General features: G+C 35.1%; 3 protein-coding genes across 8 annotated transcripts; all 3 read right to left on the bottom strand.

Annotated features, from left to right (window-relative positions):
• Positions 1 to 2,291: 2,291 nt before the first annotated feature.
• On the bottom strand, positions 2,292 to 3,552 carry LOC105122158 (desiccation-related protein PCC13-62-like). The gene is made up of 3 exons (XM_011021094.1): positions 3,211 to 3,552; positions 2,881 to 3,106; positions 2,292 to 2,763 (listed from the first exon to the last, which is right to left on the bottom strand). Exons 1-3 carry the CDS (start codon positions 3,546 to 3,548, stop codon positions 2,386 to 2,388), a joined length of 942 nt encoding a protein of 313 aa, XP_011019396.1. The 5' UTR covers positions 3,549 to 3,552; the 3' UTR covers positions 2,292 to 2,385.
• Positions 3,553 to 7,236: 3,684 nt separating this feature from the next.
• On the bottom strand, positions 7,237 to 10,973 carry LOC105122164 (uncharacterized). The gene is made up of 5 exons (XM_011021107.1): positions 10,619 to 10,973; positions 10,306 to 10,360; positions 10,122 to 10,178; positions 9,807 to 9,884; positions 7,237 to 7,883 (listed from the first exon to the last, which is right to left on the bottom strand). Exons 1-5 carry the CDS (start codon positions 10,898 to 10,900, stop codon positions 7,399 to 7,401), a joined length of 957 nt encoding a protein of 318 aa, XP_011019409.1. The 5' UTR covers positions 10,901 to 10,973; the 3' UTR covers positions 7,237 to 7,398.
• Positions 10,974 to 11,471: 498 nt separating this feature from the next.
• Positions 11,472 to 15,180, bottom strand: LOC105122173 (dnaJ homolog subfamily C member 14-like). Of its 6 annotated transcripts, none has more exons than XM_011021143.1 (8): positions 14,863 to 15,180; positions 14,344 to 14,424; positions 14,150 to 14,248; positions 13,468 to 13,562; positions 13,367 to 13,430; positions 13,131 to 13,217; positions 12,945 to 13,016; positions 11,472 to 12,371 (listed from the first exon to the last, which is right to left on the bottom strand). In XM_011021143.1, exons 2-8 carry the CDS (start codon positions 14,419 to 14,421, stop codon positions 12,009 to 12,011), a joined length of 858 nt encoding a protein of 285 aa, XP_011019445.1. In that variant the 5' UTR covers positions 14,422 to 14,424; positions 14,863 to 15,180; the 3' UTR covers positions 11,472 to 12,008. The 6 variants fall into 6 exon arrangements, with proteins under 6 accessions (XP_011019445.1, XP_011019436.1, XP_011019420.1 ...); XM_011021161.1 differs by lacking the exon at positions 14,863 to 15,180 and adding an exon at positions 12,472 to 12,533 and having other exon boundaries at positions 12,298 to 12,371; positions 14,344 to 14,581; XM_011021134.1 differs by lacking the exon at positions 14,863 to 15,180 and having other exon boundaries at positions 12,945 to 13,011; positions 13,129 to 13,217; positions 14,344 to 14,581.
• Positions 15,181 to 19,237: the final 4,057 nt, after the last annotated feature.

Raw genomic sequence — 19,237 nt, 5'->3', positions numbered from 1 at the left:
AAATGCCCTATGTTTGGGGGGGGGGGGGTCTGCAATTGGATTGGAGTAGATGAATCCATTGTCTATCTTGATAAGATGATGAACGGAGGCATATGCCCCAGTCATGCCACGTGGAATGCATCCGTCAGTGGCTTGTTTAACAAATTAGGTCATTTGGGGCCAATTCACATTATGGATGATATTCTGGCTAATGGACAAGTTCCTTGAGTTTGAATGTTCCTGGAAAGTTCAAATAGACAGATAAGTATGCCGTCCAGCAATCAATGAAATGCAATTGGTGCTCACGTGGGTCTCCTTGCTGGGCTCCCTTACTCGTCAATACTGCACTCATGAAAGATTCTGTGCTACTTGTTTGGCAATATAATCGTTATTAAACTGATGCTTGTTGCCATAGATTACAACACCTGATGGATCATTCATGTCAATGCAGATACTTCAGATGCAGTTGAAGCATCAAGGTCAATAATCAAGGGCTTCTTCATATATTAGAATTGAGATCCCGTGAATTCTGGTTAATAAGTTGGATTTTCAATATGGTGCCATATCTATGAATCGACATCCTTTGCTTTATGTAATTTTGCATAGTTTGCTCTCTGTATTGTCACCTTCATGGGTTATTCACTAGGTGAAAATCACACTTATAGTGACAACAAGATGACATCTGCTCATATATTTATTATGGTCCTGAAGAGACAATGATGCTACTATTTTTTTCACAAAAAGATTTCTTCTCTCTTCTTAAACATTCTCAAAGATGTTATTGCAAAGGCACATGCACACACACTGAAGGAAAGCAGAAAACCAAATATCTTCTCATCGTGTAAGTATTAATTTTATTGCAAGATCATCAAGTCCAAACATTGAAAACACCAAACCACTCACTATTATTTCAGTAACTAGTTAGCAATCTTCAGATATCTCATTACAGATCCTCACTTTGATTTTCGTTGCCACTGCTACATACAAGTCACATCTCCTCCCTCCTTTTCATCCCTGAACACCAACTTTCTGAACTGTAAGGCCTCCATCTTTCATGCATCCTATCTCCCGCTAGAGCCCATTCAGTTCTTCTTTGTTTGTATTTTGTACTAGGTTCATTTTTCATTGTGGAATAGATTAAAACATGAGTGGCATTTGCAGAAGATGGGCATTCGTTGTTATATTTGGCCTGGAGTTGTGCATGCTATTATCATCCAATAATTTTGATAAAATGATAGCATTCACGAAATCTTAATGTAAGCCTTTGATGAATGGTGAGATGGAAATAGGTACGCTTTTTTGAGTCAGCAAGCCAAAAACTGGTTTTGGTACTGTAGGTGGAAGGATGGATGGAGAAACTATAAGACGTGAGCAAACGCAGTATATCAATCAAGACGGCTGTGACATTGTTATCTCTGGCGGTACGAGCACCTTTTTGAAATTTTTTTTTAGTTTTTGTTGATGATGATGATAAATTTTGTGAATTCCTTGGTGGGATATATGTGCTAAGAGAACATAAGATGCTGGGCTCACAGCCGCACACCCATGGCCTTGGCAGAGCATCTTAGGATGTGCCTATCCTGCAATCTATCGGTTCAAATAACTTAACTGGATACTCCTTTGAAATTAACAATAAAGATGGCATTCCCATGATGGCTGGGTTTATCTGCTGCTTTGAATGTTACTTGAATATAGTATGAACCGTTGACAACCTTTTGCACTTGCACTCTGGAGTGGGCAAGGAGGACAACTGCTTGCATTTTTCTGAGAACAGGTACTGTTAGATAACCGATCAAGAACACTTTAGTTCTTGTTCTGCTATAGCTTTGTTACATATTTGATGCTTGCTGCAATAGGTTACTATCATTTTTACCAAGGATATAAAAGTTTAGTCCACACCACACTGTGGACATAGTGGCGGCATCAGGGTCGATAATCGAGGGCTGCTCATATAATAGAACTTGAGATATCTTGTGTGCTGGTTAGTAAAATCCATATCCATGGACTAATAGGTCATTGCCTATTGTAATTTTGCTTCGTATTTTGCACTCCGTCTCTGATCGCATTCAGTGGTTATTCATTGGGTGGCGCAGATAAATTGCACTTAAATATAGCCGACATCATCATCATCATAATTGTTTATACATCTTGTTGTTCCTTGTGAAGTCATAACGTTGTTTGCTTTTGCATAAAACGAGAAACGGATTCATTTTTATCTTTCCCCTTTTTTTGTTGTTGTTGTTGTGGTATTGCAAAGCCACGCACAAAAAGCAAAGAAGAATATCCACATATATTTTCAACGAAAAGCTAATTTTATAGTGGTGATAGCAAGAACTTGAGGTCCGGAAATTGATTGAAATACAGCTGAAAATGCAAAACCACTCGCATTTATGCCAGCTAGTAACTTTAGGAATGTTGCAGATGGGATTTAGCAATTCGACCATCAGCCCCCTTTGGGTAGAAACCTCCAGGAGTACTTTCATTACCGCTACCATACACAACTCTTAGTATTTCCTCCGGAGTCCTTGCATATCCAATGGAGTACTCATCTCCAGCAAGGACATTGCCTCTAATTTGCCCCTCAGCACCCAACTTTTTGGGAACTACAAGGCCTTCATCTTTTATACCTTCTTGCCCTAGCTTGTTCCTCAGATCTGAAATGCGATTTGTGAATTCTGCCACAGTTATCCCATATGGATGCAACCTGATCAAGGCATACTCATATAACAGTCCTCGGATGACTGCATCTTGGCCAGACTCCACAGCCAAAAGGCCTGCAACAAGCTGAACATGCACAAACAAAAACATGTAAACTTCAACAATTATGAACCTAAAAACATTATGGTGGGGTGTTTGAGAGAGTGGATCAATTGAGTTATGGACTCAGGGCAGTATCGTCACCCTCTTGGAAGCAGCAGCCTGGAGTTTTGGGTTTGCTCCAACATATCCTGTCAGTCCAACATAAGGGAGGACATAGGAGGCGATAAGATAGTGAAGTGAAGAGGCATAAGGATCAAAAGGTGGAGACAATCGTTTCCCAAAAGCGGCATCCATGGTTTTTGCAAATGATTTTGTGCTCAAATCCAGCAATGGCCTTGGAAATCCCTGCACAGTACCCTTGATTGCTCTGCATCATGAGAATACAGTCACATTAGACGTCTCAAAAAGAAGAGACTCGAGTGATTGGACTTGGATCAAATACCATGCCAAAGATGTGAAAAAATATCGAACCTCAAGTGTCCCACTTCTTGCCATGCAAACTGCTTGATGACATCTTTAGTGTAAGGGTCAAGATTAGCCTTCTTAGCACCAAAGGGTTTCGGCCCTCCCATGGTTAAATTTGGAGCAAAATGATCCAGTCCCCGACCCATCGATCCATACAAAAAGAACTCAGCCTCAAGGTACTCTAAATTTAAAGGAAATTCAAGTAGATCAATATCTGATTGTGGAATCGGAGAGCCTTTCCATCCATCTGTAATGAATGGAGAAGAATAAGAAATTGGAACTAGGAGGAGGATTAGAGAAGCAATAATAGTGGCTATGGTGGTAGAAGTAAATAGCTCAGCCATTTTTAATTTTTTTTAGCTTGGTTTGCTTTGATAGCGATACATTATATACATACATATATAGGCTTAGACTTTGTACAAGTGTAATGCTAGATGGCAAACTAGTCTACACGGTCAAAAAATAGCATGACACGTGGGATTTGATGGCAACTTAAAGAGGAAGATCAGGAGAGGGATAGCGCTTTCGGAGCTCAACATACTGTTGACTTTGCATGGCGAGGTGTCTACTCATACGGGGTTGATGGAAAGATCTCTCTCTACAAAAAAACTTGTCACTCGTCATCATCATCCTGGTTGGAATTTAACAAGAGATTGGCGATGAAGAATATATAATAATTCAAGAAGATATTGCGATGCAAGACGAGGTTAGTTAAGACTGCCAAGTGCCAAAACACCTAGTACATAGAATTACTGTAGGACAGTACGTAGCATCCAAACATATTTATAACATGCATTTAGCCTTATGTTGTAATTGGATTGTGGGTAAAAGAAGCTGTTTTCAAGCTTGGATCTCCAATGGGTTGCGCTTTGTTTTGGTTTATTATCCAGCTATAGGATAACCTTTTCTTCACGTTCGGTATCTCGGAATGGAGGAACGTCACCTGACAGTCCTGGATTGGACTTCTCATTTTCGCTTAACTTAAACCACCAAGGCCACACTTGGTTGTCCTCGTACTTCTTTTGTAGTATTGTGCTTTTGAATCTGATGCTTTCTGCAAAAGGTCACAGCGTCGCCCAAGGCATTATGTAATTATGCCCATTCAGTCTGCAACTGTGACATGCAAACATGCTTACATGTGTCCTGTCTGCAACTGTGACATGCAAACATGCTTACATATGTCCTGTCTGTTTTTATATTTTTAAAATATTTTAAAAAAAAATTAATATTTTTAATTTTTTATTAATTTTAAATTAATATTTTTTTAGTATTTTTAAATTATTTTGATATGTTAATATCAAAAATAATTTTTTAAAAAATAAAAAATATCATTAGCATGTATTTTAACATAAAAAATTATTTAAAAAACAACAACAACAACACTTTCAAACATGTCCATAATAATTATAAGTCTAAAATTAAGATATACTTTCATATAGGCAGACAGGTTGTAATTTTTCAGCTTTTGAGTTATTAAATAAATAATTATTTTTTAAAAAAATTAATTATTAATTCATGTAAATAAAATTTTGAAGTTAATATTAAAGTTTTAATTTAAATACATACTTTACTTAAAATATTAAAAAATAAATTTAAAAATATATAAAAGTAAAGTGAAAATAAAAATAAACTCGTTATTAAAGTTATATCGTTAAAATAACAATTTCATGTCAACTAGAAAATAAAGTAATTAAATTTTTTTTCTTTTAATTTCTCCTTCCTTCATTTGATACTTTTTTAGATTAGTGTTTTATAAATTGGATTTTATAAGTTTACAATGTTATTTTCTCATTTTTTATTTTTTTCTTGGATTTTTTATATATTTTCCCCTTACTTTTCTCTTTTTCTCTCTCATCTTTTTTTTTTCTATTCTGCTTCTATCTAGTTAGCAACATATAAAAGAAAAGGAAAGAAGAACTTATTTGTTTTATTTTTTAATGATAAATAATTATTTTACCCTTTACAAGTTCTTTTACTTTTATTTGATGATTATTTTTTCATTAGCATTATCAAGATCCGTTTATTTTAAAATTTTAATCAGATTTTATTTAATATATTTTAAAATCTCTCATAAATTTTCAGTTCAATCTGATGATCGGATTGGAAATTATATCCAATAATATAAAATTAGTTAAATTGTAATTTTTTATCAAATTTCTGAATTTCTTCAAAAATTCTAAAATTTTAACCCAATCTAAAATATCATATTAGAATATTCTATGGAAATTTTAAGAAATTTTTGATTACTCAATTAAAAATTAAAAATTTATTTTATATAAAATTAATTAAAAAATATTAATAAAATCTATATATCAACTATAGCCTATCTAAGCCTTAACATGGCTCTGCCCTCGCCTTCATGAGTTATTCGATATTTGGCTTTTGGAAGTACTGCACAAAAGTATTTTACATGCAGTTGAAGTATTTTAATTACATACAAAAGTGTAAGATTGATTTTATTGCCACATTTTATTGCTGTGGCAACAGCATGAAGTCCAACGCGGTATTCTCCCAAAAGCAGCTGTCACGGTTTTTTCAAATGATTTTGGACTCAAATCCAGCAATGGCCTTGGGAATCCCTTAGCACCTAAGGGTGTTGGTCCTCCCATGGTTAAATTTGGAGAAAACTTGTCTAATCCTTGACCCAAATAATATTCATATACAAAACGAAGGAAATTCAAGAAGTTGATTGTGGGATTGGAGAGTCTCTAGATTTCTCTTTGATGTGTGGAGAAGAATAAGAAGTTGGAGCTAGGAGGAGGATCAGAGAAGCAATTTTTTATACATAGTTTCTTTCATATTATGCTTGTATATAATCATTAATAAAGTTGTTGCAAATATAACAATAAAAGCTTTAATTTTCTCACAATTTCTATCTCAATTTTTTTTTGCAACTATTTTCTCTCATTTCTTAGAATACAGGGATTGAGACGCGATGCAAATAAAATTTGAGAATTAAAAAGTAAGAAAATAAACTAAAGATATCAAGTATAAAATATTATAAAATTGAGGGACCGAGTTGATTTTTTTCAAGAAAAAGTCTTTCACGGTTTAGTGAACAGTTTAATCATATCCTAATTTAATATTACAATTTTCGTCTCCTCTCCCTTTCTGAAAGACTTTCTCTCTCATTTCTAAGAATTCAGGAATCAAAACATGATGAGACAGAATATGAAAAATTAAGGGAACAAAATGATTTTATCCAAAAAACAAACCACGTGGAAACTGTTCAAAATACCCTTTATTATTAAATTAAAATTTAAAGGTTCTGTTTTCTGCATTTTCAAAAGTAGTATTTAAATTTTTAAATTATTTTAATGTATTAATATTACAAATAATTTTTAAAAAATAAAAAATAATGGAAAAAATCTGATGTTCACCCGCGTATTCTGTCGGGGGTTGATGGTTGAAAATAAATACTGCTAACCTTTTACCTTTAAAGGGGCTTTCATACTTGTGTTTTAAGCGGGAGTAGAAGCCCGCAGCGACATGGATTGTGTTTTAAGCGGGAGTAGAAGGAAGGCCCATCTATCAAGAAGCCCATAACCTTATGAATCGTTCTTGCTAGATGAAAAAAATTCTGTGCATGGTCATATGATCAATGAACAAGATCAAGAAATTCATAAAGGGGAAGCACTCGTACGTTTCTCTTTCTAACCATAGCTTTAGCTCGCTCGAAGGGTATGCTGAGGCATGCTTTTGTGTGGATTGTTTAGAACAAATTAAGGACAAGGTAGCTTCGGTACTTTCAGCCCAGCAAACTTGATAAATGCTGCGGGCAAATTAAAACATTCCGCATGTCAGATTTCATATTACTCAAAACTTATGACTGCACCCGAGATATCATCATCTGCAAAATATTTAATTTTGCGTTTTAAAATTTTAATTTTTTCATTTTAAATAGATATATTTTTAGTATTTTTAAATCATTTTAATACATTAATATTAAAAATAATATTTTTAAAAAAAATGTTATTTTAATATATTTCTAATTAAAAAATTCTCTAAAAAACACAACTTCTCTCATCTTGATTTGATTATGCAAAGCAATAACGTGGATCCATACATTCATTAATAAATGGATTGCTTTCGCTTAATTGGCTCACAAAAACCATGAGTAAAAAGCACGTTAAACTGTTCTAAATGTTTCACAACCTGAAAGTCAACGGTAAAACAAACTTGCCGCCACCTTTCTCAGGTATCCGCTTTTTTCCTTGTGTTACTTACACTAGCGAATTTACTATGTCTAACCTCATTCTTTCCATCATCATCTTCTTTGTACCCGTGCAAAGAAATAACACTACCTTCCGCTTCAGCATCATTGACCGCCTCCGTCTCAGCCTCCCAGTCCTCATCATATGCTTCATTGTCGTTGTCGTTGTCGTCATAATCTAATCCATCCTCTTCATCGTGGTTATCCATACCTCCTTGCAAAGTGTGGAACTCAGGTGGAGGTGGGCAATCCTCTGTGATTGCTTCATCCCTCTTTATCACGAGGTGCCGGATGACTCTTTCATCTTTGTCTAACATGTTCTTAAAGTCATTGATCCATCTGGCTTCCAACTCAAAGTTCATCAAGATGTAGTGAGCATTTTTGGCTTTCTGTATTTTGTATGCTAACCTTCGCATGCCCCAATCATTGAATCTCCATATCCTGCCTTTCTTCTCCCTCACAAAATCTGCAACAAGTGGTTACAAGGTATAAGAATCAGCAGAGCCACTTTTAATGGAAACCTCAGTAGAAGATTGCCAGTTAAATCCACTGCAGAAGATGAGGAGCTTTAGCAAAGTCAAGCAATATGCATGTGAATGTGTGTTCCATTAAGAAGAAGAGCTTGGCATGCAAATAGCAGAATATTGGAAATAAAGAATGAAATTCATATAAGATGGCAACAGATGCAGCATTGGATCCTTTAAATATGAAATGAATAACAAACTACATAAATGAAATAAAAGTAATTGTACGTCACATAACTCTTAGTAAAGGTTTAACTATGCATGCTGTATGCCTGTATCAGGTCATATCTCGATAGGAGATAACAGCTGAGAACCATAAAGCATGATAAATTAACAGCAACCTAGACAAGCTTACAGAAAATCTGTATCAGCATGTTAGGAACCAATTCGCCATCAAATTGAAATTATAAGAGCAAAATTAAATTCAATTGGCAAATTAGTTGAATTCACCTGTTTGGAATACCCAACCCTCTGTACTTGAATTCAAAATCATTAATAAAAATTCAATTTTTAAGTTTCCTTTATCGCCCTCATCTCCATCATCTTCCTTTTGTTTGAGATGAGATTGAATGGACAGTTTAGGTAATACATATTTTAAACAGTAATTATCAATATTACAGTAGTAAATCGCAGCAGCTCTTGAGATACGATTTGTAACAGTGGATTGTTTAACAAATTGAATTCCAATTCCTTACTTCACCATTTATTCCAGGCATGGTAATTGAATTCGATTTTAAGTTTTTTAAGAATTGAATTCAATTCTTAGTATTCCAAACAAGCTAGACTAGAAAGTCATTCTTCTTGATTTTTCTTAACATATTTATAGGAATTTCCTAGCTAGCAACAGCATCGACTAGTACTTCACCCACTCAGAGATGACACAAAAACAAAGAAAGAAAGAAAGAAAAGAATCAACAACCTCAGAAATTGATTTGAGCCATGCTTTTCAAGCATCAAGAACTAGTGCCAGGTTATATTCTGCATGACAGAGGATATGCTAGTTGAGGGATATGTTAAATGGATTGCAGGTTGAGATGAGAAGGATAACAACTAACAAGTGGACCATCCAAGTGAGAGAAATCAAAGAATAGGTCAAAGAAAAGTCAGGGAAACATGAGAGCTAATAGGAGTGAACGGCAGTGATTCAAGAATCAATGGTTGCTTGAATGGATGAGCAAAGTACACGTGATAATGGAAAATCCCAAGGGAGGTTCCTCTTAAGTCTACTTCAAATAAGTCCAAAGAATCCTGAGCCAATTACAGGCTGCATCATTGATCAATGAGTACTTAGCCTTTGTCACAAGTGTCTTAGCATGCTATATATAGTGTGGAGAAAAGGTGTCTAGAAAAGGTTTCCTTGCAATTACATTATCTGTGGAATGATTGTCCTCCCATGGCTCACAAAAACAGATTGGTCTCTTGCTAAGTACAAATCAATCAGTACTTTTTGGAGTTCAGTAATCCAGGTAGTCCGAGGACCCACGAGCTACAAGCTCTATCCTCCAACATGCTTCTTTGGAAAGTTCAGAGATTTTGAGCATGCCAAAGGCAAGAGGGTGGGCCACTGAGACCTCGTATAGCATCAAGTTTCACAATTAGGCAGCTCACTGACTAAAGATGGTAAGCCATAAGGTCCTCCAGGCCTTAATTTTTCATGAATTGTTGCCATATGAATCAAAAGTGACAATTTCATGTTCTCTTATGTGAAAGAGGTCCATGAAAGATTCCATTATCAACAAAAACAAAGTGAAACCAAGATGTATGCAAATTGGAATTCAAAATGTATGGATCGATATAGCTAAAAAGAAATTATATTAGAATGATTCACCAAAGGCATTAAAGGGTTGAGAAAGACAGAGGGTGACCTTGAACTTTCTCATTCACACTGCCAACCTCTTCATCGTGCTTCTCATGGATTAGATACACCACTTCATAATGGCGCACTGCACAGACAACAGAGGAAATAAAATTAAAATATTAGCATACACGTCCGATTCAACAACAAAGGTGAATGAATCACAACTAGTTAACCCAAAGAAGCGCAGAAGCTAAAGGGTAACGGGAAAGTTAAACAAGGGAATTGAAAAATCACTACAATCAGAAATCATTTCCTTCTCTCTTTTTTCCCTCAAACAAAGAACAAAGAAGAATAAGAAGCAATCCGAACGCAGTAAACTTACATCGCTCCACTTTCAATTCACTCTGCAGCTCAAGGTTCAAAAATTCAAAGAGCTTCTCTGCAAATTAACAAACAAGCATTTCACTTCAATCTACACAAATCGAACTATCTTTCTCTCTAAACAAAGAGGTAAGAAAACAAGCAAGCAAAATACATTAAATGAAATTAGAGTTGCATTCAGTAACCTTCTTCAGCATCAGCAAACTCAGGCAGAACTCTACCATCCTCCTGCGCTTTCTTCTGCAATTCAAATATGAATACCCACATCTCAAAACCAAAGCCAAAAATCTACCCAAAACTAACAAATTATGCAACTCATCCGGTTTTTTTTCCTAAAAAAAACTGAGAACAATAACATTTCAAAACATCAAACAAACTAAAACACAAGAACAGCCAAACCCACAAAAACCAATCATGACTTTAAAAAAAAGACGCAACAAATTAAAGAGAAAATAAGCAAATAAAGAAATAAAGAAATGGGAGGGGTATGAAAATGACCTCTTTAAGCAAAATAGCTTCAGGGAAAGGCCCAATGGCTTCATCTGGTTTGGCTACAAAGCTATGAGTGTCTTGTTTATTCTTCTTGTTATTATTGTTTTTGTTGCTCTTTTTGGCATCAACTATCACCGATTTTCTCAGTCCCAGTGAAGGAAATAATGGCCTTGCAGAAAAAGAGTGACTACCACTTGCAATAAACAAGCTTTTATTTTGGATACGGTGGGAAAACACTCTATGTTTTGGAGTTGGAAAAGTTGCCGTTCTGTATAATAGCGTCTCCATGGCTGAGGCGAAGGGGAAAGGGAGATAATCCTTTCCAGGAAATTATTACATGTACTTCGTAAGGTGTTTCGGTGATTTTCGAAGATTTCGAAGGTCATACTTGTAATTTGGAGGATACAAACATATAATCCAGGACAAGAACTTGAGAAATCACAAAAAAAAAAATTGCAAGCTGAGGTTTGGAAATATAGCAGTTGTTATTTCTAAACAAATTTAAAATAATTTATTAAAATAATTTATTTTTAATATTAATACATATAATTTAAAAATATTAAAAATTTTAATTGAAATAAAAAATAATTTTTTTCTGTATTTTTTAAATATTTTTTAAAAAAATCTATCTTCTTTACAGTTAAAGTATCATATGAATTTTCATTTTAAGATCACAATAATTCAATGCATTCTAGTAAGGAAAAGAAAAGAATAGAAAAAAAAAATCAAATCAAAGACCGTTAGCGTAGCTTAACACAAAAGAATCAACATAATCCCAGCACATTCAAAGCATTTCCCTTTCTTTTTTCTCCTTCTGAGGTTAATAATTTCGGTAATTAATAATATATTAACATAGCAATTTCAATTTAAACATTTTCGTTTTTTCTGGTTTTCTTTATTTATCCCTTGATTCATCTTCTAATCTTGAGTACGTACATGGGATGGGCCTGAGTGATTCTCTTTTTAAGAATGAAAAGTGAGGGATGAAGACATGAAGTCTTTGAGTTCTGATCCCTTCTTTCTATAAACTCACATGTTTTCCCGATGATACAGATCCTAAACCTTTTTCACAATTGCAGAAGCTCATCAAGCCTTTTAACATCAGTAAGATAAGCAGCCAGCTGCACGGTGATCTGAAAGAGGCTACACAGAGGCGTTGAGTGTCACTGCCATTCTTGCTGGCATTCTATTTGGTTGATGTGGATTCCCCGCATCTGATTGCCAAAACATCGCAGCAATATACGAATTGTGATGCAGGCTTAAAACCATTTTTACCCATGCTAGCACACAACTCAACGAACTTCAACCCTTTTCCCTCTGGCCTTTATTCAAATTAGGAAAGATCACAACCTCTCTTCAAGTTGAAGCCTATAAGCCCTATAGGATTACAAAATGCTTACAAGACTTGAGGGGGATGAGGATGAAAGAATATATAACTTTCATCATTGCTTCTTCCCCTTTTCTTCCTTTTGTTGCCACTGCTACTGCCACCTCCGCCACTCTTTGGACCATTTCCGGCCTTGGCTGATGGGTTGTCATTAGAGATGCCAGAACTGTAGTTGTCAAACTCGCCTGCTTGCACTGCCTTCTGTAACCATTCAAATAATTCTTGTTCTGTCATGGTTTCCTCCATTTTAGGTGATGGCATCCACCCGCTTCTTTGTCCTGAGCTGGATCCCTTGCTGGTATTGTGTTTGGAGGTTATACTGGTGTTTACATGAAAACTGGGCTTGTGACTGTTGGCTGGACATCTCATTCCCTGCACCAAATTCAACATCGTACACGTTCAATCCCAGTCCCTTTGAAGTGAGGACATACAATACTAGCAAGCATTTCGGGTTAAAAGTAAAATCGCTTGCCAGCCAAATGGAAAGCTACCCATCCTAGATTATCTTTCCCCAAACCTTCTCCAATATTGCATCTTTTCCAATTGCATATTTTGCCATAAAGAACACAGATACGGGGCATGGTAAGCGTTTGGACAAACTTTTAGTGGAATTCAAATGATCTCATGAAAAAAAATAGCATTTGAAGAAACAATATCAAACAGTTTAACACACGCACAGCACTGCAAGTTGATAGTAAAACTCAGCCACAACACCAAGGGATTAATGAATAAGGGCAAGAAGATGTAGATGCCTGCTAAATTATACACACCAATTCTACTACCATGCCACTCCACTTTACTTGATTTCGCCTGCTAAATTATACACACCAATTCTACTATGCCACTCCACTTTACTTGATTTCATTCCATTGGATTTGTTAAATGGCAACCAACTAGAATCAACAGACACCTGAAACACTTGAGTCATCTACGAAATTAATTTACCTGACAAATATACCAGTCAGTGGCATCATACATCTTGCTATCTGCGCAAACATATGCAGTGGGAGCATCAACCTGCAGAATATAACGTTAAGTGAGAAAGACAGATCCTTTCTATATATATCGCATGATACAAGTGAATTTTCTATTGTGCTTGTTCACAAACAACATTCTTACTATTGCACATACCTTCTGCAATAATCCAAAAGCGAAGGGTTGTGAAGATTGCTCAACCCATTCATCTCCATCTTTTGCTTGATGAAAATCTTTGCAGTCCTTCAAAGCAAAATGCCCAAAATTTTAAAATAAGCATCATCTTCCCATTTGGAAGGACCAATACTGGAACTACAGCAATCAGTTGAATACTAACTTTGGTAAACAAATGATGATTAATAAAGGAAATGTCGGGAGGAAATATAAAAAACCTGGCACCATCTTGCTTGGGATTTTGATTTCTTGGTAGGTTCCCAGAGATGAAAGTTGCCACACCTTTTGCGAGCTATTCGCCTTGATTCTCCAGAAGGGCCTTTTGCAAGCTATTCGCCTTGATTCTCCAGAAGGGTCATCACCTTCAGCCTCTAAATGTGCAAACCAAGAGGCAAAGAAACCACGCTCTGCATTCTGGTCAATCAATCACATTATAAGCCTGGGTAATTTGAAATAATTGGCATAATTCAGGGGACATTATCGCCCAAGACCAAGTGATGGGCCGAGTAGAGATTATCTAGACATTTCTTCCTCGGCAATATATAGTACCAGACAGATGAAGGGCATATTGATCTAAAACATTTCAGAAAGTTCAATGTGCTCATGTGGACAAATAGGGAACAAGTGCAAAATGAATGACAGTTTCGTCAATGGTGTCATATGTCGCTCTTTTCAACATAGGTTTCACAATCAATAAGAACTCCAAAACTATGTACTGAATTTACACTACCAATCACATAAAAGAAATAACCAATGGCCAAACTTACATATGTCCAATAAAATTTTTAATGGCCAAACTTACATATGTCCAATAAAAAAAAATTGATTTGGACTTCTGAAAAACATGGCAACGCTTTAAAGCAGAACAAGCTAACAAACAAAGGAGTTGCCAGAAAAATATGCCATTGAAACGGTAACAATACAAAGTGGATGATTAGGAGAATTTGAAGTCAACTATCAAGAGTAGTACATAAAAAAGAACAGAAATTATGTATGCAAACCTTTTGTGAAGTACTTCGAAACCTAGGAAAATATTTCAACAATTCTTCCCTTCTTAATTCATCATCATATGCTTTTCGGTTCAATGAATCAAGTAACACCTAAAAAGACATTATAACAACAACATGGACATTAAGAATCAAATTCTCACAGATTTTCTTTCAAGCAATTAACCAGATCAAGCGAACAGATCAACCTCGTACGCATTTTGAAGTTTCTTAAAAGCTTCTGCAGCCTTCTCATTGCCCATATTCTTGTCAGGATGAAGCAGCATTGCCTGAGAGAACCAATTCAAAAGGGCTGGGGTCATAAATACAAACAATTTTCAGATTTCTCTTTTCATTTGATAACAAGAAGTTATTATGTATATTTACAAGTAAAACAATGCCTTCATGGCCACAATATCTGTCTTTAAATTTCATAAAAGAAAATCTAATTTGCTTCTATTCAATAAATATTTATTTGAAGCTTCTAATAACAGAGGAACTTGACAATTATATTTATTAACAATTGAATGAAATAGGTAATTAATATCTATTTTGCTTAAATCACAACAAGAAGCTTTGCTTCACTTCACATGATCACGTACTTATCACAACAAAATCACACGTGTGTGTGTGTGTTATCGACTAATGTTGCTCATAAACAGTAAAATCGATATTTAGCAAGGGATTAGAAATTTAGCGAGATTATAAAGATATTTAGCGAGACTGACCGTTTAGATTGAAAGGCGCCAGAATCTCAGCTGACTCGTCGATAGGCGACTTGAACCGCTCGAGATTCTTCTTTCCGTTAAACCTCGAAAGAGAAGGCGTTGGGGGCGACGGTGACCGTCGCTAGAACTCCGGCGATTTTTGGCGCGGAAATTAGCATTTTTCAGAACAGAAATGACACGGGGAGAGAGAGGGAGAGGGCGTTTGATTGTTAATTGGACCGTACCCCACCAGAAGAGGTCACGACAGATGTACACGTGTGAAATATTAAGGAGCAGATGAGGCGTCCCGTCCCGGACCCATGTGGTGCGTTATGCGTGATTTTGAAAACAAACCAGGTGTCCGTCGTCTGTAATCTACATGGTCCTGGGATATTAGAAAACGGGGGCCTGTTATGGCCTCGTATTTTCGGAAGATAGGGATTTAACTGGTCCTGGAAACCACATGGTCCAGCCCAATCAATTGACCCATTTTTATTTTTTTTACGTAGTGTTCGGTGCCGTGCATGCATCAGAGTTTACACTACAGGGCTTGTTTTCTGCCAGGTAGCTGTTGATCATTTTTTATCATAAATATTGGATTCAATTGAATTAACAGAGGCTCCCCCCTCGTGGATTTTCGGCAGCATGAAAATGGGTTGATAGCCTGTGACTGCAAGTTCCAAACTACAGGATTATTTTGGATTTTCTGTTCGTGTTTTGGATGAAAAACACTCCGATTATGGGGCCTCTAGCAACTTACAGATGGCAAGCGTCCAGCTGTAAATCCTGAAAATCTTTGTCGCCATAGCAAGGTGAGATTTCACATGGAAAACAATTAATAATTTGAATACAAGAAAAGAGGTGTCACCATTTTACCAGGAAAATGTAGGTGGACCACCAGACCAAAACCCAAATTATTCACCATGCACTCTTTTTCTCTGCGAGAATCTTTTCAGGTTTTGTTCCTTCCTTCTCCTCGATGGGTCTTCTCTCCAAAACACCTCAGTATTGGATGCCCATGCAAAATTAATCAATGGGTCATATATGTACGGTGGCAATTCCTCTTTATTCATCACTCCCTTATCATCATCGTTGTTGATTTCCTGATATGGGTATGCAATTTCATCACCAGGAGATAGCAAAGGAAGCTATTTCGGGCTTTAGTTGTTAATTTATTTAATTAAATATTTGTATAGGCTTTTCAATCTACATTCTAATTTTTTATGTAAAAAAAAATCATCAAAATAATGTATATATTATATATCTAGTATTTTCTTTAAAAAAAATTACAACCCTTAGCGAGTTAAATAGCTAGTCTAACTACACAAATCAACGTATTTTGTTGAAATGCTGCTTTGCTTTAACTACTTTTCCATTTCCTGTAATGGCTCCATTTCACTCAACTGATAAAAAATAATAATTAGATCATAATGATGTAGAAATTAATTAATGCTATCCTGAACTTGTATGTTAAGTTTGGATATTTCCAAAGATTAGGATTTTGAAAGGTTTAGGATATATTCAAGTTTGGCATGCTCATGCCTTGGTACCAGGAAACAATAGCAACTTGCAGGCATGTAATTCTCTGGTCAAATCCTTTTAAATTATACTATCTACCATGCCGTCTTGTGTTGGTGGGAGGATTGTCCCTTCAACTTTACTTTGATATCCAAACAGAAAGGACACAGAGAAAACGCAGCGTGTATTTCTTTTTCAATTTAAGTCAAATTTATAAATTAATAGCGTGGGTGCATAAAATACACAACAAGTGAAACAATATATACAGAGACGCTAGAAGGTGGAATATGAAAGGCACGTAGTATGAGCACAGAATGGGAATTAATGTTTGGAGAAGCTGGTTCGAGACCCTTTTTTATCATGCTGCCACTTAGTTGCAGCTATCGTTAGATTGATCATATATAACGGGAAGCTTTTAAAAGGCAGTCATCGATCCTAAATGGTGGAAGAGGACAATCGGCCTGCCAGTGCCTTTGGCCGGCCGCCGTATGGAACAATGCTCATAATTAATTTACACGTAGCACGCACCCACCATTGCATGATAAAATACGTTTTATATTTAGGGTTCCCTGTCACATGTTGACGTTTTTTCCTATGTATGTTTTGGCAGATTGGATTCTGCGAAGCGCAAAGAGAACATATATATGTATTAACTTGTCGATATGCATTAGTTAATCTTGATTGAGCAGCATAATCTTTATTTATCCATGTCTTGGGAGCTATCCGGTAAGAAAGATCGGCTCGGTGGAAATAATTAGGTTGAGGACAAACACATTGGCTTTGGCAATAATAATCAACATAGACATCGTGTAATATATTACATGTAATTGATATTATTAAGTTTCGTTTTCTTAAGCTTGCCAGTCTTTTATGTCTAAGTCAGGAAGGGTAATTTCATCTCCCTTAAGTTCATTAGACATCAAACAATATATATGTCCTACCTGGATTGAGTTTATACTCGATTCGATGGCATCAATTGTAAGTGAGAAAAAACAATTCTAATATTAAACCGAAGTGGATGCATGTGGCTGGGTTGACATATGACATGCATTGTCACTAATTGGATATATTTACTTTTTATTTTTTATTCATATACATATATATATATATATGCAAACCATATGAAACAACAACGTAAGAATCTAAATTTGTTTAATATTTAAAGTTTATTTTATAAATAGAAAGAATTTTATTTTTTCCTTGGGATAAGATAGAACAACTTACGAAGCCACAGCACATGTAATGGAATTTTTATAACATTAAACATTGCCATCCTACTGTTGAGATTGATTATCATTTCTAATAATTTCTATATTTTTTTTCCGTTAATTTTAGGATATGATTATGTGTAGTATAAGAAATCTAAAGGGGGTTCTTCTGCGTTGATGAATCTAAAGGTACATATCAATTTAGCTAATAATTAATTAATGTACTAAGCTACCATACAATGGTAAATTCTAACAATTTTGCGCCGGTTGCGAATTGAATATTTTCTGTGCTCTTACAGCTGGGATCTTGCTATAATACCTGAAAGGAGAATTTGTCAGCTTACAATATCATGTTTACGATAATGGTACTCTATCTCCACTTCAGATCTAAGCAAAGTTTTTTCAGCTCAATCATCACGTTTGCGAAATTAATAATATTCTACTGACATAACATGATCTTTTAGCTGGCATGTGATTATGTACATGTATAATTGTGTTGGAAAAAACCTCTGGAAACCTAGTCTGGTAGTAATGTTATCGTATCTTTCAGGATTTAATTAATACAAAATGTCCCCGATAAGAAAAAAATAATGCCCGTGAATACACTAATTTGGGTGTTCATTTATTCACATATGCTTGCTGAGACTTAGATAGTGTTGGGTATGAGGTTAAGATTTGAATGAGGGGTAAGATTTAAAGATAAAGTATTAATGGTGTAAAAACTGTCAAAGGTAGAAGAAAATGTTGATAAGAGTTGAAAAAACAGGGATATATAAAAATAGATCTCAATATAAATTAAATCGACTTTTAAATTATAAAAAATTTAAATAATATTGCACCTGAGGTCTAAAATGAAAAGGTGTAATAGGAAAAAAAATAAGTTAATAAAGAAATTTTTTTCTCCGTTGCAAATTGTGCTGAACATGGATAAAGTGTATGACAAGTTATCCTCGTAATTTCCCCATCTTTATCCCCATACCAAATTTATCCCTACATTGCGTTTGATATGGGATTAAAAAATGTAGGAGAATGATTATTAAGAAAGTAAAATTAGGGTTGTGTTTAATTTCAAGTTAAAAGGAAATTTAATTTAATGGCTTAACATTTCCCACTTTAATCATGTTTGATATTTTATAGGAAGGGGGATTAAAGGGTTAATATTTAACGGCACTTAGCAGGGAGAAGGGTGTTTTTGAAATTGTGTTTGAATTATTTCTTTCAAAATTTCCACTATTTTTCCCTTCTTCTTTTTTTCTTCAACCACCGTTAGTTCCCACCATTGTACAATTATTTATTATTTTTTAACTTTTTTAAATTTTATTTTTAATTTAAATTTTTTTGGACTTCGCTATTATTATTATTTTTTTTTTACAAACCAATGGAACATCTTAACATCTTAGCTTATAATCACTTTTTTACACCATTAATTAACACTTCATCCCTTAACTCTTGATCCATTAACATGTAACCTCCAACCAAACACAGTCTTGAATGTGAAATGTTGAAGTTATTTGATATGTGTTGAAAATTCTAGAGATAAAAATGTATCTTGATATAAATGATTTAGGTTAAATATGATTACAAGAAATTAAATAATGTTATCCTTGAGGTTCAAAGTGAAAAGTGCAAGAGAGGAAAGAATAAATGGACATTGAATTTAAAAAATAGAA

This window comes from Populus euphratica, unplaced genomic scaffold (assembly GCF_000495115.2).
Source record: "Populus euphratica unplaced genomic scaffold, PopEup_1.0 scaffold1.1, whole genome shotgun sequence".
NCBI lineage: Eukaryota > Viridiplantae > Streptophyta > Magnoliopsida > Malpighiales > Salicaceae > Populus > Populus euphratica.
The sequence above is the reverse complement of the archived record's forward strand: the minus strand, read 5'-3'. Positions and strand labels throughout refer to the sequence as shown.